Below are 27,661 nucleotides of genomic sequence, written 5' to 3'. Positions count from 1 at the left end.
CAGTCCTGGGCACTGATGAAGGGCAGGGAGCTGGGAGGGCTTAGGACTTGGGTGCATTAAGGGCAAACGGGGCCCTTCATGACAGGAGAAGAGGCAAGGACACAGTGGGTGCTCTGCAGGGCTTGCTCCATTTTCCAGAGCCCAGGGGAGGCTAAAGGCAGGGACGGGGGAAGCGGGGCTTCCTGTAAATCTGGGTCAAGATGGCCCCAGATTTGAGCAAGGGGGACCCATGAGGCTTGGAGCAGCAGCTGTGGGGGTAGGGGATCCTGCTTCACAGGTGGGTGCAAGGAAGACTCAGGCAATGGAGCAGTAGGAGTGGGAAACCGGGGCACCAAGGCCAATTGGGGGGGCAGAAGTGGCCGATCACTCCCTCCTCCACGCTCTGGGCGCTGGGGACTCCTCCTTCGCACTGCTAGGCAGCTGCCTCTCAAGGCTGGGACGACGCAAGTCTGAGAGAGGAATGAGGAGGCCGGGTGGAGCTGAGGCACGTGTGGGAGATTTGTGAGGGGCCTTTGTGCGCAGCGAGGCACGAGGCTGCTGGCTGTGGGCATGGCTCCTGGGCTGTTTGTGCCTAGGGGCGGGTGTGCTGGAGTCCCCCTTGCCTGTCTGCACCATCTGCAGAAAAATAATGGGCACTGTGTACCCCCTCAACACAAAATTGGTATTTATTGTTGTTATTAGGAGGCAAAAAAATGTACAGTTACAAGAATCATTTTCCAAACAGAGGTTAAATATGAGCTGAAAAGTGTAGAAAAGGAAGAGGAACATCACTTTACAAATCATTAAATTAAACCAATAAAACAACAAAAAAACAAAATAAGAACCAACCCCCATGCTGAGTTCTCTCCTTGTGCAACTCTGCAAAATGAGAACAGAAAATGAGGTGGGCCGTGGGGGTGGGGGCCCTGGGTCGGGGCAGGAGCTGGGGCTAGAAGCAGGTGTCCGGGCTCTGGGGTAGCATGGACACCAGCTTCCGGCTCCTGGGTCTGGTGGTCTCTGACCTGGTTGTGCCTGGTGCCCTACCAAGGCTGGGGACAGAGAGGAGGCGCCTATCTAGGCTCTCACCAGCCTGTGGAGTGCAGAGACAAGCCAGAGCGAGAGGCAGAAACACACAGGACAGGGGCGCAGCCACCAATGTCCAGGCAAGTACCTGCCCCAGGCACCAGCCTCCACCTCCCTGGGTGTAAACCCAAGCCGACCCTGCATCTCTTTCCTTTTCTCCAGACTGCCCCCTCCCAGATTCTGAATGGCCCCTGCAGCATCAAATGGTTGATTTTAGTCTTTGCTTAAATTAAAAAATTAAAATATATATACATATATATACTGTACACACAGGACAATAACAGAGAGTTGAAAAGGGAAGAAGGGGGAGTGAAGGGGCTGGGCTGTCGAGAGGGGAAGGAAGTGGGCTGGGTGAGGGGACCCTAGGAGAGGGGCAAGGGAGAGGCTGAAGGCCCAGATTGGGGGCGATTTATTATTATACAATAAAAACAGGAGTTCAAACCTCAGCAGAACGGGGCTCTGGGAGCCCCAGAGGGCCCTCCTCTCAGTGAGTGAGGAGGGGTGCGCTTAGGGAAGAAGGGACGGGCGGGAGCTCGGCTTCAGGTTCGATGACCACGGTCCCTGGTGTGAGGCAGGGGGCCGGCGTCTCAGCTTCTCCGCGACTTTGAGTGCTGAATAAGCCACTGTAGGGTGATGTCTGGGCCCAGGACAAGAGAAAAGGCGTATGAAGCTTTGTTATGCTGGCTGAGCACAGGGAAGACAGTTGAGGGACTGGCAGTCAGCCCAGGGTCACCAAACTGCAGGTACTATGGGAACTCCGAGGCTAAGAGCCGTCAGGTCCAATGAGGTAGGGCTGGGTGACACTTACGACGCAGGCCTGGCTGCACCAAGGGCCACAGTTTTGAGCTAAAAGCAAGCTCTGGAGGCAGAACCCTCGAGAACCTTATGCTATGGCACCCAGAATTCTCTGTCCTCTCCTTTCCCCACTGCCACTCCTGCACGGCCACCAACCCCCCAGACTCACGCACCAATGTTGTCCTTTTCTTTGCAGGAGATGGAGTAGCAGCAGATCTCTCGGTCCTGGATGGCAGACAGATTCCTAGGGGAGACCAGATAAGCGTTTACCCGGCAGGAACTGCCCAAGGAGCCTGGGGCCAGGGGACGGCAAGGTTTTTTTTCCCTTGCTCAAAGGATTATAAGGAGGAAGAGGTGCCTGGAAAGGTGTTCTGCTGCCACCTCGTGGTGGATGCTAGGAACAATAACAAGCCCAACTCCAAGGCTGGTGGCTGGGGAACGTGGAAAGCTGAAAGTTAACGTCTAAACTCACATTTTCTCAATCAGCTCCTTCTCATCCAGAGCTCCGGGGAGGTCTCGCTTGTTACCCAGGACTAAGACCTGCAGACAGGGGAGAATGAGGGCTGGGGGTCAGGAATGCGTGCACACACAGACCACGAAGGCCTCTCTCCACCCTATGATATGAGCTTCCCCTGCCCAGTGACTTCCCCTAACGCTCCCCTCCCAGGCTGACCGGGATGCCCTGCAGCTGAGGCTTGTCAAGTAGGTTATGCAGCTCGTTCTTGGAGGCCTCAATCTTGTCCTGGTCGGCGGCATCCACCATGTACCTGAGGAAAGGGAGGGTGAGGAACAGCCCATGGATACCACGGGCTGAGCCCATGAAGAGACAAGCCACTGCCAGGGTGGAAAACCTCTGGTTCCAGCACAGTCACACAGACCATCAGGGGCCACCCTGGCCTGGCTCAAGGACTCACTGAGTGAAAAGCCTGGGGCTGCCCTCATCCTGTCCTCTGGGGAACTGACAATGTGTGCAGAGGTTGGGCCCTGGAGGATTAGCTATAAGTACCGCCCAGAGTGACCCAATTATGTTTTCATGGAAAGCCAGGATAAGCTAGAATGGGAAAGCAAAGCAAACCCTAGGACATTTTCTTGCAGCAAGATGTAAAAAAATCTATTGTTTATTCCATCTGATAAACTAAATCTATTGCTTGGCCATGCATGCATCAAATGAAACTCTTACTACCATTAGTAACTGTGGTACTGGGGACTGAACCCAGGACCTTTGCACCGAGTTACAGCCTTGGCTCTTTTAAAATTTTGAGACAGTCTCACTAAATTGTAAAGTCACCCAGGTGGCACTTGAAACTCTTGATCTTTCTCCTTCTGCCTCCCTGGTGCTAGCTTTACAGGCATGTGCTAACCTGCCAGGCTCAGCTTTGAACTTGCAGTGATTCTCCTGCCTCAGCCGTGAGAGCTGGTTACGGGCATGCAGTTAAAATTATTTTTCAAAAAGGAATGAATCATTTGAACTATCTGGAATTCCAGACAGGGGCAGTCTTGGTGGCAGGCAGCAGGAACAGTGAAGAGGAAGGTTGCATGGCCAATCAGGTTTCCCGAATCCCTGGTTCTTCAACCAGGCAGGGGGACCCCTGCATTTACCCAGTAGGAATGAAGCAGTGTGCAAAATAAAGGCAAGCCAGGCAGACAGTGGGCTGTGAACTGCGATTCCAGCCAATCTGCTTCGGAGTCTGAGGTCCTTACAGGTAGCAGGGGTAGGGCCCGCCCGCCCGTACTCACACAATGGCGCTCACGCCTCGGCAGTAGCGCTCCCACATGCTGCGGAATCGGGGTTGTCCCCCAATGTCCCAGAGCTGAGCAAGAAGAGGGTGAGATGGCCTCAGCAACAGAACCAAGACCCCGCTGTCCCCCTTCTTCCCCACCTCCTCCTGCCTACTTGTGACCTCTGCCACTCTCCTCCCAACCCCACAGCCCCGGCTTTGGTCCCTCACCTTGATGGTCACATTCCCTTTGGTGATTTTGCGCATGTTGAAGCCCACAGTGGGGATCATGTCCTCGTTGAACTGTCCTGACTGGAGAGAAGAGTAGGTATTGATGAAGAAGCAACAGTACCCCGGACATGCCCTTGCTGATGGGCCCTGACCAAAAGGCTGGAGTGACACAGTGTTCAGGCCAGAGATGCTGAGCCTTTCTACATAGGATGGGTATCACAGCAGCATCTCTTGCATGTCCTCTGCTTGTAGGCAGCAGGACAGTGTCACCAACCTAAGTGTCGACTGGCACCCTGCGATTTCCTGTGCAGAAGCCCATCTACTTCAAGTTATCCCACGGGTCCCTCACCTGGACTGGGGAAGTCCTTCGTGAGGACAGCTGCAGTACTGAGCGAACTGAAACCCTGCATTGTTACTAAGGGTGGAGACACTGTCCCCATGTAAGGGAAGTGAGCTACTCCCCAGGTCAAGAGCACCAGACAGCTCATGATCTGACACTTAAAGCAAAGCAGACATTTTCAAGCTGGCAGTGAATAATGCGGGGTTAGGGTGATTATAAAGGTCCCCCTGGTTAGGACAGACAATCCACACTATGCTGCTTATTTACAGATGTGTCTCTCCACCAGAACACAGCTGCGGGGGCAGAGGAGCTGGGCCTGTAACATCGTTGGTAAATGTTTGCAGGTTGCTTAGGCATTGACTGTGTTAATTCTATTTCTCCCTAGAACCCTGGCTTCAAATAAAGCCAGACCCAATACCTCCCAAGCCATCTCCACGTGCATAGGCAGGACACCTCCACGAATTCCCCAGAGGCAGGCTGAAGGAGATGGGGGTTCATTTAACTTGGAGCCCAAGGGTGCCGACCCCCTTCTTTACACAGCCTGTCCTTCTCCTGGGTGATGGAATAATGCACCTCACATCCCACAGCAAGTCAGGGGTCTGGCCTGGGCACAGTGTAGGAGATTGATTCTTATCCAGTGTCCTCAAGTCCGAACGAAGACCCCTGGTCCTGGGTGTGTGTACATGTCATGCCCTTGTATCTGCACACATTGCCTGTTCACTAGGGCCTCAGGTAGACCCATGACAGCCACCAAGGCAGAGAGAACTCTCCCAAACCTCCTGAAACTGTGCACAAGCTGTGTGTGTAAGCTTTGCACGTAGGTACACTCCACTCATCCTTTGGGATCCACAGGGGTCACTCCAGGACCCTCCTCAAACTACTAATCTGTGTGTGCTCCAGCCCCTCAGATAAAAGAGTGCATACAGTATTTCCCTGTAACCTGAACACATCCTCCCACCCACTTTGTCCCAGCTTTTGATTACTTATAATGCCTCATACAACCTAAACACTATGGAACTAATTGTGATACTATTTAAGAAATAATGACAAGAAAGCCAGGCGTGGTGGCACATGGCTGTAATCCCAGCACTCAGGGGACTCAGGCAAGAGGATCATTACAAGTTCAAGGCCAGCCTGGGCTACAAAGTGAGCTTAAGGTCAGCCTCAACTGCATAGGAAGACCCCATCTCAAGGACAAAACAAAACAAAGACAAGAAAAAGTATAAACATGTTTAGTATAACTTTTTCTTTTAAAGACAGGTCTGGCTTCTGTTGTTCAGGTTGTCCCCAAACTGGGCTGAAGCAATTCTCCTCTGTCACCCTCCCAAGTAGCTGGCTTTTTCTGAGTATTTGTGATGCTCAGTTGAACGCACAGAGGCATAATCAATGACACAAAAGGACCAAGTGTACATTTTTCTGGGGAAACAGAACTAACTAGAACCTAACTTTTGTCAGATATCCTACAGGTTCAAGGGCCCCTAGAAATTAGGAATCCCTGAAGGAGGCTGCTCTTCCAGGGGGGCCTTTATAATCACCCTAACCCGGCAGAGTGACAGCGGCAGGGTGGGAGGAGCACCTGCCCAACTGCAGGGCACCCCATCCCTATGTGTGCTGACTTGGAACACAGAGCCTGAGGGAAAAACCCAGTTCTTGTTCCCCACTCATCACAGGGAGGTTGGAGGAGACTCCATCATCTCTGGGCGGGGGCTTGGGTCTCCTGGGAATTGTGAGCAAGGCTCAGTTAACGTTGGGAATGGTCTGAAACAGCGACGGGAACCATCAGTGACTGCTCCTTGGCCCCTAGCAGACCCACAGGCTCCCAAAGAGACGAGAATGTGGCCTGACAGATGCGATCAGGGCGAAAGGGGAGGTAGGAAGAGCCCCAGGGAGCTGGTGCCTGCGCATGCGAGTAGCGGTTCAGGTATGACCTGGAGCAAAGTAGGAATCAGGTTTTGACTTGATTTCCCTGCTGGTGACTGCTTGCTCCACAATCACCTCACTACGGCTGTAAAGAACCCTAAGACAATGCGCCCACCCCGGTCCATTCTCTCTTCAGTCAGCTTTAACTATCGGAAAGTGTTCTCTTTTTCTGCTGTCTGCCTGCCTCTCCCACTCGGTCTGTCTCTAATTTTGTACTGGAGATTGAACTCAGAGCCTTCAAATCAAGTTACATCTTCAGGGTTTTAACTTTTTTTCTATTTTCAGAAAGGGTCTTGTTAAACCATTAGGCTGCCAAGGCTTAGTTCAAACTTGTAGCTTTTTTGTTTTTATTTTTAAACAGGGTCTTGTTATGTGCTCCACCATGCTTGCTTGAGTTCAAATTTGAGATCCTTCTGCTTCAGCCTCCCAGAGGCTGGGATCAGTCGTGTGAGCCACCACACCCAGTAAATCTGGAAGTTCTTCAAAATGAGTCAAAAGTTCACCTTCCTATAACTTCCATTCTTTGTTTCTAAATCCCTTTGAATACCTCAAGGTTGGTTCTACCAGGCAATCTTTTACACTTTGAAATAGTTGAAAATGACTCTCATTTCTCTTGGACAAAAACATCAACTGTTTTTCTAGCATCATAACTCTTTCAGAAACCAAAAGGTCAGTTTTGGCGTCGTAGAAGCATTGTGAAGTCCCTATATAATTTCTTTCCCACTCACATTAGTGTGCGGGAAGCAGCAGTCTCTAATCTCAATTCCTTATTATAGCCAGATCTCCTAGAGCGAGGAGAAAACCCAAAGAGGAAAATGCTGAGGCAAACAGAAGCCAAGTGAACGGGGAAAGGTGATTCGGGGAGTCGGTGTAGGCATGGAAGCAAGCCCAGGGGTCCTAATTCTTCATTTCTTTCAGGAAGGCACTGCGTTGTGATTATACCCAGGACCAGCCCTGTACACAGCAGGAATGCCAGGCCTGTAGCCCTGGAGGATCGGGGAGCCCTGGAGTTTCCTGGACACTGGAATTCCAACTGCAGCCCATCTGGGGTGGTTTTTCTTGGGAGGCTTCCTCAGAGAAAGGCAACTTGGCTTGTTTATTCAGATGTGCCAGCTGAAGCGATACATTTAATATCAAAAAGGAGAATACACAGGCTTTTTATTCTAAGAAAATCTCCCTGAACATCACAGCAACTCTTGACCCTGGCAGTAGAGTCTGGTATTCTTGGTTCTGTTCCTGCTCTGTGTCGCAACCTTCCCTTCCTTAGATACAATGCTCGTCTGGAGGAGGTGGGAAACAACCCTCCAGGGTACCTGAGGTCCCTGCCCAGGAGCACGGCTTTACTAATGTTCTACAAGGAGACAGGAGGTGACACTTAGGCTGAGTGGCAGCAACTTGTTTTTTTCTTGGCCTTATTCCAGACATCTTCCAAATCTAAGTGCCTAGAAGTTGAGCTATCTCAGCTTGCAGGCAAGAGTCCAGGTGTGGTGCTAATGCCAAGTCTAACCAGGGGCCCTCCGATCCTAGAGACAGGGCCAGGCAGACAGAAGCCCAGTGGCACATGGTGGCTGAGAAGAGTATCATGCTCCAAACCTCAGCGTCCGCCTGCAGATCCTGCCCTGCCAGATAAAGAGGCAGGAGATGCTGGGTAGAGGAAGAGGCAGAGGTCACCTGCAGAGCGCGGCAGGAGAGGAAGCCAGTGCCCAACTGTACAAGGAGCCTCTCCAACCTTCCTTCTGCTCTGGGCCAGGGCAGTCACATCTGTTTCCTGCTGGGAAGCTGAGCTGGGTCAGGGTCTGGGAGGTCCATATCACCAGACTGGATAACAACACAGGCCAGCTTGGCAGTGTCCCGGCTGGCGGGCCACATTCCTTTGTGGACCTATCCGAGCAGCATTTCTAATCTGAATCTGGTTAACCCACAGTTCTTAGAAACCCCATCTCTGGGACTGGGGCCGGGGCCTTGGTCAACCTTAGGTCCTGTCCCAAGCCTTGCTGGGCCCCAGGAGCCCAGTCCTGCCTGGCTCAGAAATGCAGGCCGCAGCCATTACTGCAGCCTGGGCTCACACCCTGGGAGCACATCTTCCCCTTTTTGAGAGATTTTTAACTCCTTCTCCACCACTCAGCAGCACAGAAAGGCTTACCAACACTGCCCCGCTCCTCCAGTCTTGATCCCACATGGCTCCGGGAGCCACTTTCCCTGTCCCCAGGGGGGCAGTGTCCCTCCGCGGCATCCTTTCTGGCCTTGAGTACCTCCTCTGGCAACTTCTAGGCCAGGCAGACTCCAAACTCTCCTAAGGGTGCCACCCTCCCCGGACTCCCAGGGACACAGCCGGTCCAGAAGCGGTTCGGTCCAGGGCCTCAACTGACTCCTCTGGCCCTGGAGACACCTCTGCCCTCCACCCCTAGGGGCCGGAGCTTCCGCGTCCTGAGAGGCGGCATTCGGCCCTCAGGGTGGGTCTGCCCCCCCCCTCCCCCGTCTCCCCGGCAGTCGGTCCCGTGACGTCCCCGCGTGGGGCTGGCAGGCCCGGACACTTTCGCCCCGTCATGCCCCCGGGCGCGGGCGCCTGTGTCAGCCCGCAGCAGTCCCGCAGCCCCGTCTCTCCTCCCTTCCCTGCCCCACGGCAGGGCCCTTCCGGCCCAGGCGACGGAGCGGGTCGCGCCACCGTGGGCCCCCACGGGCCGTGCTAGGCCCCCAGCGCCCCGGCCGGCTCCTCCCCCGCCGCGCCCAGCCGTGCCGGGCCACGCCAGGCGGCGACCCCGGCTCCCAGGGCGCGGCGTGGGCAGGCCAGCCGGCCCCTCGGTGCACTCGCATACCGCGATCACGTTGACGAAGGTGGTCTTGCCCGAGTACTGCAGCCCGACCAGCGTGAGCTCCATCTCCTCCTTCCAGAACAGGGCCTTGAACCAGTCCAGCAGCTTGTTGAACAAAGCGATCATGGTCGCTGCCGCCGGCTCCGCCAGGCGCCGGGTGCCCGCCGTCCCTCGCTGCCCTCGCGCTGCGGCCCGGAGCGGCCCCTCCCCGTGCGGCCCGGGTCCCGCGGCTCGGTGCGGGAGGAGGCTCGAGCGCGGCGGCCGACGACTCGCCGTCCCCGGATCCGCTCGCCGATGGGTGTGGCTTCAGCGCCCTCCTCCTCCTCCCCCTCCGTCGCCGCCGCCACCGCCCTCCCGCGGGCCGGGCCGCGTCCTGCGCGCTCCCGAGCGCGCGCTCCCTGGCCGGCGGGCGGGGTGGGCGGGGCCCGCGAGCGCAGAGGTGCGGGCGGGGAGCGCAGGGGTGTGTGCGGGCGGGCGGCGGCGCGCGGCCCGGGGCGAGGGAGCGGACGGTGTTTTCTGTCTCCGGGCCGCCGCGCCCGAGTGCCACCCTTGCCTTCTCAAGGGTGGTGGTCGGGGAAGTCCCGGTTCACCGAGAGCGTTTCCACGATGAAGAAGGGTGGCCCACCCACTTTCCAGGACGCAAAGATGCGGTGTCTGGGAAAAGGAGGCGTTGGAGGCTTTTTGTTTGCCGAACCTTCCCGCTCGGCATCCCTGGGTACTGAGGCCCACCCTCCAGAAAGGACGAGTGGAGACTAACAGTCGCGTTAGGGTCTTGGAATTCTCCATCTTGATTTGTTAACCACAGTTTATTTACTTGTTTGGGCCTCTGGTCCAATGAAACAGCCTTTTGAACTTGATACTGGGTTTTGTTAGTGTCACCCTGATCCTGAAACAGACAATCCTAGCAAGGGTGTTCCAGTGTGGAACTTCCGAGGCAAAGGCAAATATGAGCTGTTTTGATACAAACAAACACCGCCCTCCCTCAAAGACAAAAGTTTTCTTCAGGAGCAGAACTGATAGTGGGTGGTGTGGGGGCTGCCAAGATGTTCCTGGTCCCCTTCCTGCTCTGTCCCACAGCTGTTCGATCCAGAGGGCTGTACCCTGCTTACCCAAGGCTTGGGGGCGGTCCCCGGTTTATGGTGGGTGTCCCCTGGGAATCTACTTTCTTTAGTTAAAGGTGACTAAACTATCAATAGCACCCATATCTGTCAAGCCTTCTTAAGTGTTAGATGACCACAAATCGTCAAAAAGTGGAGGAATCACAATTTTGCACTAGAATAATATTCTGGTTTATTAAACAGTCTGTCTAGTTTTATGCCCTTTGTAAGTTCTTCCCTAGCTTCTAAGGCATGCATGCTGTGTCCGAGTGTCTGAATATTTGTCTTTCCAAAATTTAAGTGTTGAAATTTTCATCTCCAAAGTGATAGTATTAGGAGGTGGGGCCTTTGGAAGGTGACTAGGTAGAGAGGGTGGAGCCCTATTGATTAAGATTAATGTCCTTATAAAAGCGAGGAGACAGAAGGGAAGAGAGAGTCCAGAGTTCAGAACCTCGCCTGTGAGCCAGTCTCCAACTGAGCAGACATTGACTCTGTATCCGTAGGTACCTTGATCTTTGAGTTTCCTCCAGTCTTCAGCATTGTGAGAAACAAATCTGCATTGCTTGTAAGTCACTCAGTTTGGGCTGTTTTGTTACAGCAGCCTGGACAGGCTAGGCTAGCACACCTCTGTCTCACTCGCTGAACTGACTCCAGTTTCATTTTGCTTTATATCCTCAAAACTGCTAGAAAGCAGCATATCCCCAGGGGAAAGACTGCAGCCTGCTCCTGGATAGTGGATCTTCCTTTCTGCAGAGATCCAGAGGGCTGAGAAGAAGGAAAGAAGGAATGAGCCAGTCATCCAGGAAGTCTTTATTTTTTCCACTTGGTTACTTTTCCAGAGTTTGTATCCTCTGAGCTCTGCAACAGTGGTGACATTGCTGGGTGGCATGCCCCTCAGGTGATATAGTTGCCTCCCTGCTGACTGGGTGTGATCAGGCAAGATCAGGCACTTGAGCACCTCCACCTAGCGCAGGAGCACAGACAGTAGTGCCTGTCACAGACTTAGGCAGACAAAGGTTCAGGGAAGCCATCCCAGGACCATAGGATGGAAGTTCCTCAGTAAGGCCAAGAAGAAGCATCCAGAGAATTAACCTCAGTGGCAGCACCAAGTATCCTTCAGAAGAGATTCAGGAAGAGAGAGCCCGGTCACTCTCCAAGACCAGAGTTCCACAGAGTGGCAATCCAGGGCAAGGCAGATGTTTGGCTGAGGGCCAGGAGGACTGGTGCTTTACCTGTATTCCCAGAAGCATCCCCTCTGGGACTGAGGAGGACTGAGGGCTTGGGTGGTTTCCTGTGGGGTGTAGTTAGCCCTGAGATAGATCTGAGATCCCCTGGGAGTGAGGGGAGATGACGAGGGGAGTTAGGATTATATGGCAGGGGTGGATTTTCTCAAACTCTGTCTCCTCTTCTTTATCTTTGGCACTGCCTGGAGACTGGGAGGTATCTTCTTAAGTCATGAAAGCTAAGTGGAGCATGCTCCTCTCCCTTCCCAGGGGCAACTGTCCTGGCCTCTGAATAATTCCCATGTGTTCCCTCTCTTAGAGATTTCTATGGCCAGGCCTGTTCCCTCCCATCTCCTCTCCTGACACAACTGTGGAAGCAAGGCCAGTCTGGGTCTTGGTTCTTTTTTGGGGGGTCATCCGGCAATCACAGATGTATGGGGCAGAGTTGCTATGATGTTAAGAATCTGACGGGTCAGGACCAGCCTTTTCCCCACTCTTGCATCTAGCCTATGTTTGGGTAGGACCTGATGGAGAATGAGCTTGAGGCCACTCCCCTGCCAGCCAAGGAGGAGAGGACAGAGCTGGGATGACTTTTAGGAGCTTTTCCTTGTGGCAGCAAAACACTTGTGTCCATGTTGTAGATGAGGAAATTGGAGGTCACAATGAGATCAGAGCACCTGGGCTTCTTTCTCAGCCTGTGCCAAGTGCCAGCTGCTGTCTTTGAGTTCAGGCATAGGAGGCTCCCTGTGCTGTCCCTCTGGGGCCGCAAGAGGAAGCAGAGGTGTGGGCAGTGGGGAGATCAGGAGCCTGGCTCCTGCCCCAGCATCCTGGGCCTGTAATTGCTGTCCATGAAGCTCCCCTTCTCCATGCCTATGGGGGCTGGGACACCCAGGTCACGCAGCCCACTTGCCCAGACTCACTTCCCCAGGCCTGAAAGGAGGCTGGCAGCCAGGCTCGGGGAGGGCTCAGCAGTCAGGCACGGGGCTCCTGAGGCAGCTGGGCTGCATACAGGGCCAAGGTGTGGTGCAGGAACTGGTACTGCTCTGAGGTCTGGATCATCCCTCCTCTGCAAGGGAAAACAGGAGGGGAAGGAGGTCAGGTACTTGCTGAACAGCTCGGGTCAAGCATCCTTGTGGGCCTTCTGAAAAGTCTTGACTTTCTTCTTCCCAGATATTCATCCTTGCCACTCCCTTTTCCTTCTTGCTATACCTCAGGCTTCCCAACATGGGAAGTCCCCTGCCCTAACTTAGACACCCGTGTGTGGTCTTCCTGATCCCCTCAGTCCCTGAGCAAAACCCGTGCTGATTCCTCTGGGTTTCTTCTAATTTTCTTCTTTTCTATAATCCTAAAAGTAAAAATAATTCCATACATTTGTGCATAGTACTAATTCTCATTTTCTAAAACAGTTTTACAGAAGTTAATCTGTTCTTTCCAGGAGCTATCTTGGGGAAGGAGGAGCCAGTCTCTCTAGATTAAAAGGTGGTAGGGGAATGTAGATGGCATGGCACATGCTTGTAATACCACCTGCTTAGGAGACTGAGGTAGGAGGAATGTAAGTTAGAGGTTAGCCTAGGCAATTTAGCAAGATCTTGTTTCCAAATTAAAAATGACAAACAACAAACGAGGGCTGGGAATGTAGCTTAGTTCAATCCCCAGTTCTGTGGAAAAGAAGGAAATGGAGGCTAAAGAGATAGTGACAGCTCTGTGAAAGACAGTCACCATCTGAAGCCTTGCACAGTGAGCATCTGTGTATGTTCTGTGCCTGCCCAATGTCTAGCATCAGCTACATTGTTTCCTAGCTTTCCTCTGAGTAGGAAATATAAGAGAAAAGAAAAAAAAAAAAAAAAAAAAGAAGGGGGGGGGGAGAAAAAATATTGAAAACTCAAAGATAAATTCATAGAGTGTAATATTTAATTTCAGTCCTCTAATCTAAAATTCCAGATAGAAATTCTTTCTACTTATTGGTTGCAAAATAACCCAGGTGTGGTGGTGCAGCCAGTAATCCCAGAAGTCTGGGAAGCTGAGGTAAGAGGATTGCATGTTTGAGCCCAGCCAGGCATCTTAAAAAGACCCTGTCTCAAAAACAAAAACAAAAACAAACAAACAAACAAAAAAAGCAAGCATGAGATTGTGAGTTTGATCCCCGTACCAAATAAATAAGTAAATAAATAAAAATTTTTTAAAAAGACTTGAGAATGTAGTTCACTGTGAAGGCCCTGGGTTGAATCCCTAGTACGCAGAAACACAGAAAAAGATGCACACACACACACACACACACACACACACACAGATGAGAAAAGTGAGAGAAACAGTTCTCTACAGAAAAGAGTCCTTCCTTTCTGGAAGATGCTGATGTGCCTTGCAGCCCAGAGGCACCAAAGCCACTTATGAATGCAGATGGCCCTGTGGATCGTGGACCCACCTGTCTAACCGCAGTTGGCACACGATGCCCAGGATGTCCACTTCCCCTTGGGCCTTCAACTGCTGGCAGCCAATCCGGGTGGCGATGAAACATCCGGTCCGGCCAATCCCTGCACTGGAAACAGCCAGGGAGAAGATGGGGAGGCCTTGGAGACCAGGGGATAAGGAGGCAGGTGAGGAGGGCCTGGGAGAGTGGGTGCCAAACTATGGAGAGAGAAGCGGTGCTGTGTCTGGAGAGGGACTCAGGATGGAGCAAGACCAGATGCAGCAGCCCTGGGCCTGTGGGGGCACATGGCAGCTGGCCCTGGAGAGGCTGCGCTCCAGCCAGGCTTGCTCCAGGCCTAGGGCAGGTCACCTTCCGGTTCTGTGGACATGCTGATGAGCTCTCTTCTGCTTAACAGTCTCCAACAGTTTCCAGTGACAGTGCCCTGCTTGTGGGCTGGCTGGCTACTTCAGCTCTCTTTATCTAACTGTGGCTTCCTCCCAGCTCTGGCCCCACGGCCACAGCTGGGCCCTCTGCTCCCTGCCTCCATCTCTTCTCTCTGCTCCTGTCTTACCCTTTCTTTATTTCAAAGCCCTCTCTGACCTCTTCCTCCTCCTTAGAAAGTCAGCCTTCCTGAGCCTCTGATAGGAACTACGATGAATCCAGGTGCCCTTCCATCTGTGCTTTTTGAATCCATGTTCTGTTTTATTTGGGAAGTCGACTCCCATGTGTTTCCTTGTTTCAAATCTTTCTCCACCTCACCTTACCCCAATCTATCCTAATTTGCTTTCACTTTGTAATCAACACATCCCCCCTTGCCCAGATCACAGTGCTGGAGATCAAACACAGAGCTCTGAGTACCCAGGCAAGGGCTCTGCCACTGAGCCACTCCCCCAGCTCCAAAGCATTCTTTTAAAATAGCAAATCCATGCCAGGCATGGTGGTACATGCCTGTAATTTCCACACTCAGGAGGCTGAGGCATGAGGATCAGTAGGAGTCCTAGGCCAGCTTGGGCTACAGGGTAAGACCCTGTTTCAAAAAACCCAAACCAAACCAAACGAAACAGTGGCAGAGCCAGGGCCTCTGATTCTATTCTCAGCACTGAAGAAAAGCATAAAGTAAAAAAATAAAGGAAGTTGTGATGGTGCATGCCTATAATTCCAGCTACCCAGGAGGCAGAGGTAAGAGGATCATAAATTCAAGGTCAGCTAGACACTTTGAGTCGCTACCTTAAAATTAAAATAAATAAATAATGTATTGCACAGTTCCTGGGTTCAATTCCTGATACCACCAAAAACAGACAAACAAACAAACAGAAAAGTTGGGCATGGAGGCACACATCTGTCTGAGATAGGAAGATTGCAATTTTGAGGCCAGCCTGCACGACATAGCAAAATTCCCCAAATAAAAAAATGTTTAAAAGACTGGGAATGTAGCTCAAGAAAGAAAGAAAGAAAGAAGGAAGGAAAGAAAGAAAGAGAGAGAGAGAAAGGAAGGCAGAAAAGAAGCGGATGGGTGGGACAATACAAATGTTTTAGCCATTCCTAAAAGACCCCTCTCCACGTGGACTTCACTTGCCTTGTAGACTCATCATCTTCCCCAGTGACCCCTGGCCTACCCTCCAGCTCTTCCCCCAGTAACATAGCAACGTTTCAGTTCCTTCTCTGGGCCTTTGCATATGTTGTTCCATCATCCTGCAATGCTTCCCCTTGACCCTTGCCCCTCTTTACTTATCTAATTCTACTTCAAGTCTTAGAGTAGCTTGCCATCATTTCTCTTAGAATCCCTGCTCTGGCCGAGGTCTGGGTCAGGCAACTTGGTTCTGTGTACCTCCCCTACCCTATCCTAGCTGTCCCTGCATTTGTGTCCTAGTTTAACCTGCTGCCATCCTCAGCAGGCTGTAACTGTCAGGGATAAAAGCAGATGGTTTTGTTCACTGCTGTGTCTTTAGCATCTAACATCGTGCCTGGCAATAACAGGTTTTCAAGAAATATTTGTGGAATGAATAAATAAGATCCCCACCAGCAGGGGTCATGTTGATCTCCTCCTCCAGCTGACCAGGAGCACCTTGCTATTCCATCTCCCACCTGGATGGTGCCAGGGTGATAGTCAGATGCTGGGTTCTGCACAGAGGAGCTCATAAGGGTGGAGCACTCTTTGAAGGACCAGAACTAAGCCCATCTGCTCAGAGCCTTTCCAGGAGAGACCCAGGAGCAGGGGAGGAGGTAGAGGAGCCCATACCTACAGTGGACCACGATGGGCCCAGTGTTAGCGGCTGTCTCCGGGCTTTCGTCCACTTCAGCCACCAGTCGCAGCAGGGGCCCAGCCGACTCCGGGGTCTGGTGGTCAGGCCAGGCCGAGAAGAGGATGTGCTTTACTGAGCGGCATTCTTCCTGGTGCTACAGGGGGGACACAGCATGAGACCCAGGGTCAGGGTTGGGACATGGCCCGCCTCATCTGGGTCACCCCACAGTTGTCCCCACTCCCCAGCTGGCAGGAATGTTGTCTTGGGAGAAAGGCCTGAGTTCAAATCTTATCTCTGCTGCTAGCTTTGGGCAAACCCCTGAGGCTCACTTTCTTTATCTAGAAAATGGGGGTGTTGAGATGATATTGTTTTACTTCCCAAGATACTTGGAAAATAATGAACAGAGAAATGGTTTGAAAAATGTAAAACGCCATGCAATAATAGAAAGCATTTTTAGGTTTTTTCTGAGACAGGGTCTTGCTATGCAATTCTGGCTGGACTTGGACTCACTATGTAGCCCAGGCTGGCCTCAGACTTGCAGCAATCCTTCTGCTTCAGCTTCCCAAGTGCCGGGAGAGTAGGAAGCATTTTTAGCGCTCCTTCCCATGTCTTACCGTGCTGTTCTTTCCTAGATCACTCCTCTCAGCATTCGGCAAAGGTGGGAGGTGCCTTTTTTTCGTTTTGTTCTGTTTTGGTACTGGAAATTGAACTCAGGACCTGGCACTTGCCAGGCAGGCACTTCAATACTGAGCATTATGGAGTGGGAGAGGGCTTCTAATGTTTGCTACTTGTTTTTTTTTTTTTCCTCTGCCCTGTTTAACTAGAAGTTCCCTGAAGGCAATATCCACAATTCTTTCTTCTGTGGCTCAAGTTCCTCTTTTAGTGCTCAAGACTTAGGTAAGTAAATTTGGCCCCTAGAGGAGCCAATTTCCAGAGATGGGGAAGGTGTGTCAGCCACCAGCTGGCCCAGGAAGTCGTACCTGGATGGTGAGCTGCCGCACAGTGTATTCTGGGCGCTCTTTCGTGTCCTGGACACGGATCCGGAAGGGTCCATAAGTTTCCTCTTCTGTGGGCCAGTAGTGGACACATTTCTAGGAGGGAGAGAGCTGGGAGTCAGAAGATGGAGGCCCATCACTGTGAGAGGAGCAGTAGAGAGGGGCTGGCTTCCCCTCCACATATCCGCAGCTCTGTCAGTGTTCACCAAGGTCCATGGCTCTGTCTCCTACCTCCTTGCCCTCTCGGAGCTGCGTGAGCATGACAATGAGGCACACATCTTCCTGCCACACCATCTCCCAGAAGTCCGACATGGTGTTGGGCATGGGGCCCTGGGTTGCAATGTAGACCTTCTCCTGCCCATCATAGCCCTGGGGACGAAAGCACAGGCGAAGCTGAGGAAGCAGTGAGATTGGAGCTCCAGGGAGACCCTCGGCTTAGGATCAGGGATCAGGCTGAAGTCAGTGAGCACTGCAGATAGACGCACACATGCACAAACACACTCTGGAGGCATATGGTGGAGAGGACTGGGACTCTGGAGTGAGGAACATCTGAATTCAGATTTTGGTTCTGCTGTCTCCTAGCCTCTGTAAGTCTGTTTTCTCATCTGTAAATTGGGGGTAACAATATCTATTTTGCAGGAATATAGTGTGGATTAAATAAAATAAAATATATTGAGAGTCTAGTATACAAAGTGTAATCCAAAGATATAGTGTGTGTGTTAATTACTTTTTTCTCATTACTGAGACAAAATACTTGACACCCAAAGTTAAAGGGAGAAAAGTTTATTTAGCTCACGGTTTGTAGAAGTTTTAGTCCTTAATCAGCTGGCTCTAAGGCAGGGTGGCATGGCAGACAGGCATTGCAGAGGAGAAACAGTTCACGGTGGGCAGAAGGCAGCAAAACAAGGAAGCAAAAGCAAAGGCGATCCTCTTTCTGTGCTTTATATTGTATGCAGACTACTGGGATTAAGATGGTGCCAAACCAATCAGTGGACTGATGTGGCTGTCATTCACCTTAATCCCAGCACCGTGAATCCTACCATTGTACCATGAATCAGTTACACACTCTACATTCATCCACCTCTGAAAAAGCCCCACCCTATGAGTGTATGAGGCTCTGGGGGGACATCTAGACATAAGCCATTTAGTGTGTATTTAAATACAGAAAAGATTACATTCAAGATACATTTCCATTAATCCTCTGCAAAATATTCCCTTCATTTTGGACACACTTATCCATTATTCTTGCCACTTTCTGAAGCAATTCTGGAAGCTTTCTTTTATGAATGTCTAGTTGCACTGTCTTGGATGCCTCAATGTCCTGAACTGATTTAAAGAATTTACCTTTCATGGTCATTCTGACTTGGAGCAGAGCCAGAGGTTGCATAGTGCCAGATCTGGAGAATCAGATAAATGAGGATATACAGTAATGATAAGCCTGCCTTTCTGCTGGGCACACTCATTAAGGAGGATATCCAGAAACACTTCACAAAGTAGCAAGAGCAATGGGATTAATTTGCTTAAAGCAAGGGTATGTTGAGGGGCAATGTGTCTTTTACTGTAAGAAATTTTTTTGGAAAGTAAACATTCACTCTTTCTTCTGAAATTAGTATATGTTTTTCATACATAATAAATACTGGGGCTGGGGATTTAGCTCAGCGGCATAAGCACCTGCCTTGCAAGCAGGCGGTCGTGAGTTCGATCCCTGGTACTGATAAAAAGATATTAAAAAAAAGTTAAAAAAAACATAATAAATACTGGTACATGTATATATCCCTTGCTTTTTTTTCTTTTGTTGAGACAGGGTCTTACTATGTAGCTCTGGCTGGCCTTGAACTCCCAGTGATCCTCTTGCCTCAGCCTCCAAAGTGCTAGGATTACAGGTGTGCAGCGCCATGGCTGGTCATATCAAATTTTTAATCCTTTTTTGCTTTTCCTTCTCCTTTCCCTCCGCTTAGCCTCTGTCTCTAGATCCCCTTCCCATATGAAAAAGGACTACTTCCTTGTTTCCTATCATTGATTTTTAATATTTTGCTCTTTCAATACTTATATTTCTCAGATAAGAGAAACATACAATATTTAACTTTCTTAACATTTTGTGTCCAATTTATTTTACTTAGATTTATGATCCCTTGGTTGCATCCATTTTCCTACAAATTTATCCTTTTTTTCCTTTTTTGAGACTGCGTCTCATTATGTAATTCAGGCTGACCTTGATAGCCTGAATTACACTATGTAGTAATCACTATGTAGCCCAGGTTGATCTCAGACTCACAGTGATCTTTCCGTGTCTACCTCTCAAATGCCGGGATTGCAGGCAGGCACCACTGCTCCTGTCCCACTTATAAATTTTTGATGTTATTTCTAAAGCAATTGGGATTCTGCTTAGAAAATCCTTGCCTATGCCTATGTTTTCAAGAGCTTTATCTGTTTTAGCTCCTGTTAGATTAAGTTTTTCTGTTTTAATATGTAGGTCTCTGGTTCATTTTGATTTTATTTTAGTACACAATGAAAGACATGAGTCTAGATTGAATCTTTTGCAGGTGGATAGCTATTTTACTATCTACCACCATTTATTTAAAAGGCTATCATTTCTCCAGTAGTTTTTTGGCCCCTTTGTCAAAGATCAAATGGTCAAGTGTGCCTGGAGACGTTTTTGCACCCTAAGTCCACTGGTCCCCACGTCTAGCTTTGTGCCAGGACTATGTGTTTTTATCGCTGAAGCTATGTCCTGTAACCTGAAATTCAGGTTGTGATGCCTCCTGCTTTACTTTTGTTGGCCTGGATCGCTCTCACTATTCTGGGTCTCTTCCGGTTCCAGCTGAATTTTAGGGTTGTGTTTTCTAGTTCTGTGATGAATGCTGTTGGTACTGTGACTGGCACGCACTATATCTGTATATCAGCTTGGCAATGTGGCCATGTTGATGGTACTGGGTCTGCCTATCTAGGAACGGGATGTTTTCTTACATCTTTGATCTCCTTTTCCAGAGTACTATAGTGGGTTTTTTGTTTTTTTTTTTTTAATCATAGAGACCTCTCATTTCCTTGGCTAGGTTAACACTCAGGTATTTAATTCTTTTGAAGCTATCATGAATATTATTGCTTTCTTTCTTTCTCAGTGGGTTTATTTTTGATGTACAGGAGTACTGTTGGTTTTTGTCAATCTACCATATTTTTTAATCTCCCTTTGTCCATAAATGTTTGTTTCCTTTGTCCTCTGCTACTTTCTATTATAAAACAATGTTCAATATTTGTGAATAAATCTTTCAACTTTCTGTATTACATATTTAGCAACAAAATGTAGCATGATCTTCCTATCTTGTCTCTGTTCCCTTCCGGGTCCTCAGCTTTCTGCTCTTCAAAATGATGCTGAAATCCGTCAGCTGTTGGCCTGCTTTGGGCTGGTGAGCTCAGGTTACCGGTTCCCCACTGCTGGTAGCTTTTCTCCTCTCAGCACCCAGACTGCGGCCCTACCTCTCTGGCCACCAGAGGGCACCGCTTTACAGCTACTTAGGGCCCATAGAGGCGAGGAGGCTGGAGAACCTGTTGTGCCTTCAGGCTCCTATTAGCTGGACAGTAATCTAACCATTTCCATAAAGGAAGGGCTGCTTGTGAGAAAATAAGGGGAGAAAGAGGGAGAGGGAGAGGGGTGCTCAGTGGTGTTGGCCTCTTTCATGCAGATCTCAGGAGTAATTAGTCCATAAGGAGCTAGTGGTTAGATTTTTTTTAAAATGATAATGTCTCACTGTGTAGTACAGACTGATCTTGCACTCAAGGTAATCCTCCTGCTTCAGCTCCTGAGTACTAGGATTACAGGTGTACCCACCACGACGAACCTTAGATTTGAACCATGCTAACTTCCTGCTAAGTTTAGAGGGTTGGATCAAAAAGGTTAAGGAAATTTGGCAAACTCACTCTCTCTCTCTCTCTCTCTCTCTCTCTCTCTCTCTCCCCAGAAATATTTAATATCTGCTGTGTAATATCTGCTGTGTTTTCTGGGATGGTGTCTTGGGGTCTGCTCAGTGTCTATTCTGGCTTCTCAGGGCTATAGGAACAGTGAGTTGGGGGCAGAGGCAGAATCCTTGGCATCTGACCCATCAGCCTGACGTCTTCAAAGCCAGCACTCCCATCACCCACTGCTCCTGAAGCCAGGCTACTCACTCGGATATAGTTGGCATTGATGTAGTCACCATCTTCCTGGCTCTGTGCCCGACCAAGACAGACGCGGCTCTGGGGATCTAGGAACCAAACAGCAGCTGAGGTCAGAAGTCAAAAGGTGACCAACAGGGGCAGAGGGAAGAGCACTGTTACAGTCCTGTGCAGTCCGGTGTCTCCTCCTCCTCCAACCTGTCACTGCTATCTCATGGTCTCACTGTCTTAAGTGTGCATCTTAGTACTTTGTGTAGAGTGCATAGCCTGATTGGTGCTTACTGACATTACTATTATTATTATTAATTATTGTAGTGGGGATTGAGCCACCCGGGGAGCACTAAACTGCATTTCCACTCTTTTTTATTTGTTATTTTTTGCAGCGCTAGTAATTGAACCCGGGACTCTGTGCATTGTATCCAAGTGTTGTACTTTTGAGCTACATCCCCAGTGTGGAGGACCACCTGGACTGCTTTCCTTAAATAAAGAACAATTATTTCCAATTTGGCTAAACCTGGCCCTATCCCCATGTACTGATATGTACAGAGCTAGCTAAGTTATTTCCTTCAATTGGCTTTTTTTTTTTTTCAGGTACCAGGGATCAAATTCATGACAGGCTCTTATGCCTGCTGAGCTAAATCCCAGCCCAACTGACTTTAAGCAATGTAAATAAGGCTAGCTGAGGTGCTGAAGAGCTCTAAACAGTCAACTGGGATGAGCCTCCAGATAAGTGGCTTTGACTTTCCAGGGCAGAAAAGTTTAGATATCAGCACTGAAGCACCAACCCCAGGCCCCAAAACACTAGGTGCTACTTCAATTGTGTTATGTAGATTGGTCTTTCAGCACATCCTTCTCTGCGTATTGCAGAGGGGCTTTTAGGCCTCCTACCCAGCCCAGCTCACAGCACTCATGTATTTCCTGTCATTCTCGCAGTCACCCATCCTCAAACCACTCCCTTCTTCTCGAATCAATAAAATCCGAGTTGGGCCCTAGGTCAAGGCCTTTGTTCAGGTGAACCACCATCTGGCTGGGTTTAGGAGCCCCTTGGCTCCCCATAACTATGAATATGTCTTAGTGTCTCTATTCTCACCATGAGTTGCACTGGAGATGGTAGATTGGAATTAAATCACTAGAATTCCAATAACTTTTCCATAGAATTACAAATACAAACTTCCTGGACTGAGATGAGGTCTGGGAAGGGCTCTGTATGCCTCATCATTTTAAACACTTTTTTCTAAATTTCAAAACATGGTCTTGCTAAGTTGCCCAGGCTGGCACTGAATTTGTGGTCCTATTTCTACCTCTTAAGTACCTGGGATTGCAAGTGGTGCCAACATGCCTGGCCCCACTGAATTGTTTTATACATAAATAATAGGGAGTTGCAGAATGTTTTCAAGCATGAAGGTATTATGCTCAAAGCAGTGATTTGGCCAGGCATATGCCTGTAATCCCAGCTGCTTAGGAGGCTGAGACAGGAGAATCACAAACTTGAGGTCAGCCTGGCTAATTTAGCAGCACCCTATCTTACATAAGCTAAAAGGGGCTGGGGATGTAGTTCAGTGGCTGAGTGCTTGTGTAACATGAGGGCCTGGATTTAATCTCTGGTGCTGCAAACTGAACCCACCAACCAACCAAACGAATAGCCAACAGCTTGGGAAGGCCAAATGCTATGTAGGTTGCACTAGAGAGGAACGGGAAAAGAGAGGCTAAAGGGAAGTTATCCTAAATTCACCCTTGCAGCTCAGATGCAGATAGGACTGTACCAACAGAATGGAAAAAAAGAAGATGCTGCTTTTCTAATGGTGAATGGGGATTCAGATGAACGGCTGGCCCAAGGTCTCATAAAGGTGGACTGGGAGTAGGAGTCAGATTTATCAGCCCCAAGGTGTAGAGATGTCCCACCTTAAGGGGGATGGATTTCTCCAAATCAAACCTGCACAGGTTAAAGCAGTGAGGAAAAAAGAGATGAGAGGATTCTCCCTCTACTTGTGCCTGCCTGGTTTTGGATAGAGGGAGATAGGAGGAATCACAGGCAAAGGGACCTTCCCCTCTCTGGTGACCACAGAGCTAGTTAAACTTAGGCCATGCACAAGGGCTTCTCCCCAAGAGGACACATGCCACAGCCCCTTGAGCCATGCCATAGGCAGAGGTAGAGAGAAAGGCCAGCAGAGGGCAGGATGCGGAGTGGCTGACACAGGCTTGAGGCCTGAGTGTCACTAGAGGTGGGCTATTGAGGTGAGAAAGACGGGGAGGTGGAGAGGCTCTGAGGGCCTGCCTGGGAAAAATACAAGGCACACACCCTGATCTGTTAGCTTTTGGGACCAACCCAGTACAGCCTGGTGTCTCCTCCTCCCCGTCTCAGCTGCTTTATGGTCTCTGACTGCCTTTGGGGGTTTCTCAGAGCCCTTTCTTGGGGAGTCATCTCTGTGGAGATGCATCCCCACATAGAAGAGAGATGAGGAAGGCTTGGTGCAGCCAGCTCTGAGACCCTTGGCAAATTATGCCACTTTTCTGTGTCTCAGTTTCCTCACTGTAAACAGACACACAAATGCCATGGCGTCAATTTCATGGGGACACTGGGAGAAATGACTTTGTATAAAGGACGTAGGACCCACAATGAGCATCAGCCAATGCTGCCATTCGTGTCCCCGTGTCTCCCCCCACCCCTGGACATGGTGTGGGATTTCTCTGCTGACACAGGATGCTCTGAGCACCGTGGTCCTTCCTTGGCCCAGGCTGTGCATTTCCCTTCTGAAGTTCCCCCGCCTCAGGACGGGGCCCACCCACCTTGGTTCTTGTAATCCTTACTTGGTAAGATGGTCTTGTATCGGTCTTTGGAGGCATGGCCAGGGATATCCAAGTCTTCTGGGCTGACAAAGTTTGAGGGGATCTTCTGGCAGGGGGAGAAATAAGTGAACAACAGATACCTTCCCCCAGCCTCCTCTTACCCCTCCCACCCTTTTCTGGTAGAATCAGGCCCTAGCCATTCCTTCTTGGCCTTGACATGTAGGCCCAACAGGGTTGGAGAACAAAACTGGGAAGCATGGGGCAGCCATCTCACCTGAGTCCTGGGGTTCACTTCCTAAGAGTCCTAAAGAGTCGCCTGAGATAGAGGGCTGCCTATGTGGCAGAGGAGACCTCAAATTCTTACCAAGAATTCCTCCTCCAGCTGCTTGGGGCTGGGGGGCTGATGCCGCAGGGCCCAGCAGGTAAGGGGACGTCCAGCTGTGCGCAGAAAATGTAGGGTGACCTCACGGGGTGTGTTCACTGAACAGATGGGTTCCACGGTGCCCAGGGACCTCACATCCAGCATCAGAGCCACGTTGGAGCCCCGCCTGTAGGGACAGCCAACCAGAACCCCATGAGTTCCCACTGACATTTGCTTTTCTTACAGTTATCGTTACAGTGCACATCTGAGGAGCCACACCTTGACTTCTTTAACCTGGAGGTCCAGCCATCGAGGATTCAGGCTCTTTCTGCATGCCTTTCTCCCTTCTTGAGCCCCAGTGGAGCAGCCTTGAACCCCACTGCCCCTGCAAATACCCACCTCTTCCCACTCCCAACCTGACCCTCAGGCTCAGACCCATACCCAGCAGCAGGCAGCCCTCCAGCTTGTAGCAGTGCCTGTGCCAACCCAACCTGGCATTGAGGGAGCAAGCTCAGGGTTGACATAAACTGTGCCCTGGACATGCAAAAGACATGCAAACAACATGTATACGAGCGTTATTGGTTTCCTTTCCAGACTGGAGTCAATTACTGAGGCCCTGGGGTCAGTTGTCAGAGCTAGAGGGGCAGATGGAGGGAAGGGCTAGGGGTGGGAAGACCTCGTCCCCAGGAAAGATCTCACCTCTCCTGCAGCCGCACATGCTTCTTGGGTGGTGCTTTGGTGGGCGGAGGCTGGGTCATGGCTGCCCCCAGAGATAAAGCTGTCGACTGTTGTAAGGAGCACCCCCCAAAGGCCTGGACCATGCTGGGGTGGGTGCTGGCCCAGGGGCAGCTCACTCAGCCATGCTGTTTGCCTGGAAGAGAAGGTCCCACAGATGCTGGCATCTGGCCTGCCAGATGGGCCAGAAGGAGGCTTCCAAACCCAGGTCAATGGTCTGTTTTCATTGCAGGTGTCTTCTGCTCTCCCCAAAGTGGCCCATTTTCATTGAGAAGGACAAGATCTCTTTGGCAGTGGCCAGGGCAGTGGGCATTCTGGGGTTACAGCAAGGGCAAGGTGGAAGCATGGAGATTGTGGACAAAGATAGAAGGAAGCCAGAGGAGGAAGAGAGAAGGGAGACCAAGGTACACAGAGGTCTAAACTGGGGTCCAGGTGAAAAAAGGCAAGGGAAGGAATGGAAAGTGTCAACGGAAGTGTGGAGGAAGCACATAGAAACCGTCTCTCAGTCCGGCCTGCGGACCTTCTCCGAATGACAAATTGGGGGCCACTAGCAGTGTTGGAGCCAGTTGAGGACCCAGGCAGGTGGAACTCTCTCTTAATTGCTGGTAGCTGCATTCCCAAGTTCATTTCAAGCTTCTGGGGTCTCTCTCCGTCCAGGGAGATAGGCCGGGGGTGTTTCCTTCCTCCTCCTGCCCATCCCCCCATCTCCCGCCTCTGTAACCGTCACAGGAAATGGCCTCACCGAGCCCTTGAGCGACAGTGCATGGTGAGGCGACAGCTGGGGGCACGAGAGGGACCGTGGAGGTGATGAGGCCACCTCTTCTGGAGGGCAGCCCCCTTCTCCCTGAGCCGGGATCCCAGGTGCTGAGGTGATTGGGCTGGTAAGCCCACAGGGATGGAGGCGAGGGGACAGTGCAGGCTGGTGCAGGTGTGGGATTCGCAGAGGGGTTTCCACAGCAAGAGTGGGTCCTTTTGCTCCTGCTCTCCCTGTGGCTTCCCTACCCGCCAAGCCTTGGGGATGTCGGGTGTACCAGCACCCATTCCTCAGCCAGGTGGCGGTGCCCCCAACTCACCCTCCCGCATGCCCTCCTCTGAGATTCTGCCTATTTCCCTGGGGCCCACCCAACCTCAAGGCCATGGTACTCCTGCACCTTCTTCAAATACTTACTGAAGCAGCTGTGTCCCAGGCTGCTCCTTGCCAGCTGTCTGTCTGTCTGTCGGTCTTTGAGGGCTGAGAAGGCTTCAGGAAGCCAGCTTCCTCCCTCCGCCCCTCCTCGCTTCCACCCACGCACACCCCAGCTGCATGCTGCCCTCCTGCGCCTGCTGCAGCTGCCACCAGGGGTCGGGTGCCTCTGTCTGTGTCCCCTAGGGTAGGCTAGGGGTATCCTGGGAATCGGCAAGGGGCTGGGCCTTCCCTGACCACTCCACTCTTCCTGGCTCCCAAACCCTGCTCCTTCCCACCACATTCACTGTTTGGTCCTTATCATGTCCTGCTTCAGCCTACTTCATGGGCAGAGCTCAGCTGTCCCCCAGCTCTGTGTGGCCCCTCTGACAGCCTCAGGTCGCTCCAACTCCACACTACCTTAGCCACTTACTTCTGGTCTCTGCTTCCACCCCAGAGCCCTCTCCTCGGAAGCCCTTGCTGCTTCAAGCCTTGGGAATCTACAGCCAAGCACAGGCCACATCTTCCCAGAGCAGAGGTGGCACAGAGGTAGGGTGGGGGCAGAGCAGGCAGGAATCCTATGTTATACAGGAAGGAAGTGTCCAGGGCCACGCCAGAACCTTCTCTGCAGGCCCTGAGCCTACTGCACCTGTGCTTAGCTCTCTTGCCCTGTGTGGCTCAGCCTCCTTGAGGAGAGTCTGGGCGGTACCAGGGCCCTCTGCCCCTCTGGACCTCTTCTTAGAACCTGACAACTTCTCAGAAGACTTACAGCTGGTTGTCAGGCTTCAGTCTCACCAGGGACTGCCATGTCCTCTTCGCTGCTGGGGCTCCTTGGAGTGGCCTCCAAGTCCAGGACTCCACAGCCCCTGCCCCTTCCTGGCTTTTGAAGGCCTCTTGCTGGCCCACAACCCAGCTGGTTCGTGGTCATGATCTTCGCATGGCTCTTTGCCGTGTAACATTGCAAACGCCCTTCTCTTCCCAGCTCCTGACACACACAATCCTAGCCCTCTCTCTTCCTCCTACTTCTGTGATTCAGCTGTCAAAAGGTGACAGCAAAAAGAAATGAGGTACAATAAATAGGCACAGGGGTGGGGAGGGCATGCAGCAGGGCTGGTGGGGAGGGAGCTGGCCTTCTGCTGGCCCGTGGGGCAGAAGGACTCAGGTGAAGAAGAGGGTGACCCTTGAGGGCTCAAAGTCTCCTAGCACCTGCTCTTGCCCTCAGCACTGGGGAGGAGACTGGCTCTTTCCCGAGCCTCTCCTTGGTTAGCTGATCCTAGATGCCTGCTCCCTGTCATTTGTGCTCCTCAGGCAGAGGGCGGATTTCCCTGAGGAGGAGGCCAAAGAGAGCTGGGGAAGCTTTTGGCTGCAGTGCCAGGATGAGGTGGAAGGAGGAGGAACTTGGGAATCCCTAGCATACTTGTGGGCAGGGACCCAAGGCTGGCCTCTGCCTCAACCTCCCCACACAGGTCAGTGCTTCCCAAGGTAGAAAGTAAGGGCTTTGGGATAAAGAGAAGGCAGAGAGGGATTGGAGGGAGAGCCACCTCTTGGGGCTGCTGTTGATTGTGATCAAGAACAGGAAGCTAGGATACCACAGGGTGGGGGAGGAGGAAGTAGGCAAAGCCC

The 27,661-nt window shown here is 51.2% G+C and overlaps 2 protein-coding genes across 9 annotated transcripts; both read right to left on the bottom strand.

The window, feature by feature from the left end:
* Nucleotides 1-647: 647 nt before the first annotated feature.
* Arl8a (ADP ribosylation factor like GTPase 8A) lies at nt 648-9,221 on the bottom strand. Its single transcript, XM_063240080.1, has 7 exons — nt 8,883-9,221; nt 3,807-3,887; nt 3,595-3,668; nt 2,531-2,624; nt 2,330-2,397; nt 2,031-2,101; nt 648-1,699 (listed from the first exon to the last, which is right to left on the bottom strand). Exons 1-7 carry the CDS (start codon nt 9,003-9,005, stop codon nt 1,650-1,652), a joined length of 561 nt encoding a protein of 186 aa, XP_063096150.1. The 5' UTR covers nt 9,006-9,221; the 3' UTR covers nt 648-1,649.
* Nucleotides 9,222-10,144: 923 nt separating this feature from the next.
* Ptpn7 (protein tyrosine phosphatase non-receptor type 7) lies at nt 10,145-27,038 on the bottom strand. 8 transcript variants are annotated; one of them, XM_023567201.2, is made up of 10 exons: nt 26,045-26,743; nt 24,841-25,012; nt 24,145-24,328; nt 23,802-23,883; nt 21,006-21,082; nt 17,076-17,213; nt 16,830-16,940; nt 15,846-16,003; nt 13,622-13,735; nt 10,145-12,265 (listed from the first exon to the last, which is right to left on the bottom strand). In XM_023567201.2, exons 2-10 carry the CDS (start codon nt 24,960-24,962, stop codon nt 12,172-12,174), a joined length of 1,080 nt encoding a protein of 359 aa, XP_023422969.1. In that variant the 5' UTR covers nt 24,963-25,012; nt 26,045-26,743; the 3' UTR covers nt 10,145-12,171. The 8 variants fall into 8 exon arrangements, with proteins under 8 accessions (XP_023422969.1, XP_013013583.1, XP_063096148.1 ...); XM_013158129.3 differs by having other exon boundaries at nt 23,802-23,886; nt 26,045-26,740; XM_063240078.1 differs by lacking the exon at nt 10,145-12,265 and adding an exon at nt 12,306-12,544 and having other exon boundaries at nt 23,802-23,886; nt 26,045-26,744.
* Nucleotides 27,039-27,661: the final 623 nt, after the last annotated feature.

The sequence above is a fragment of the Cavia porcellus genome, unplaced genomic scaffold (genome assembly GCF_034190915.1).
Source record: "Cavia porcellus strain 051 isolate PalLab524CR breed Dunkin Hartley unplaced genomic scaffold, mCavPor4.1 scaffold_29, whole genome shotgun sequence".
In the NCBI taxonomy this organism is placed as follows: Eukaryota; Metazoa; Chordata; class Mammalia; order Rodentia; family Caviidae; genus Cavia; species Cavia porcellus.
The sequence above is the reverse complement of the archived record's forward strand: the minus strand, read 5'-3'. Positions and strand labels throughout refer to the sequence as shown.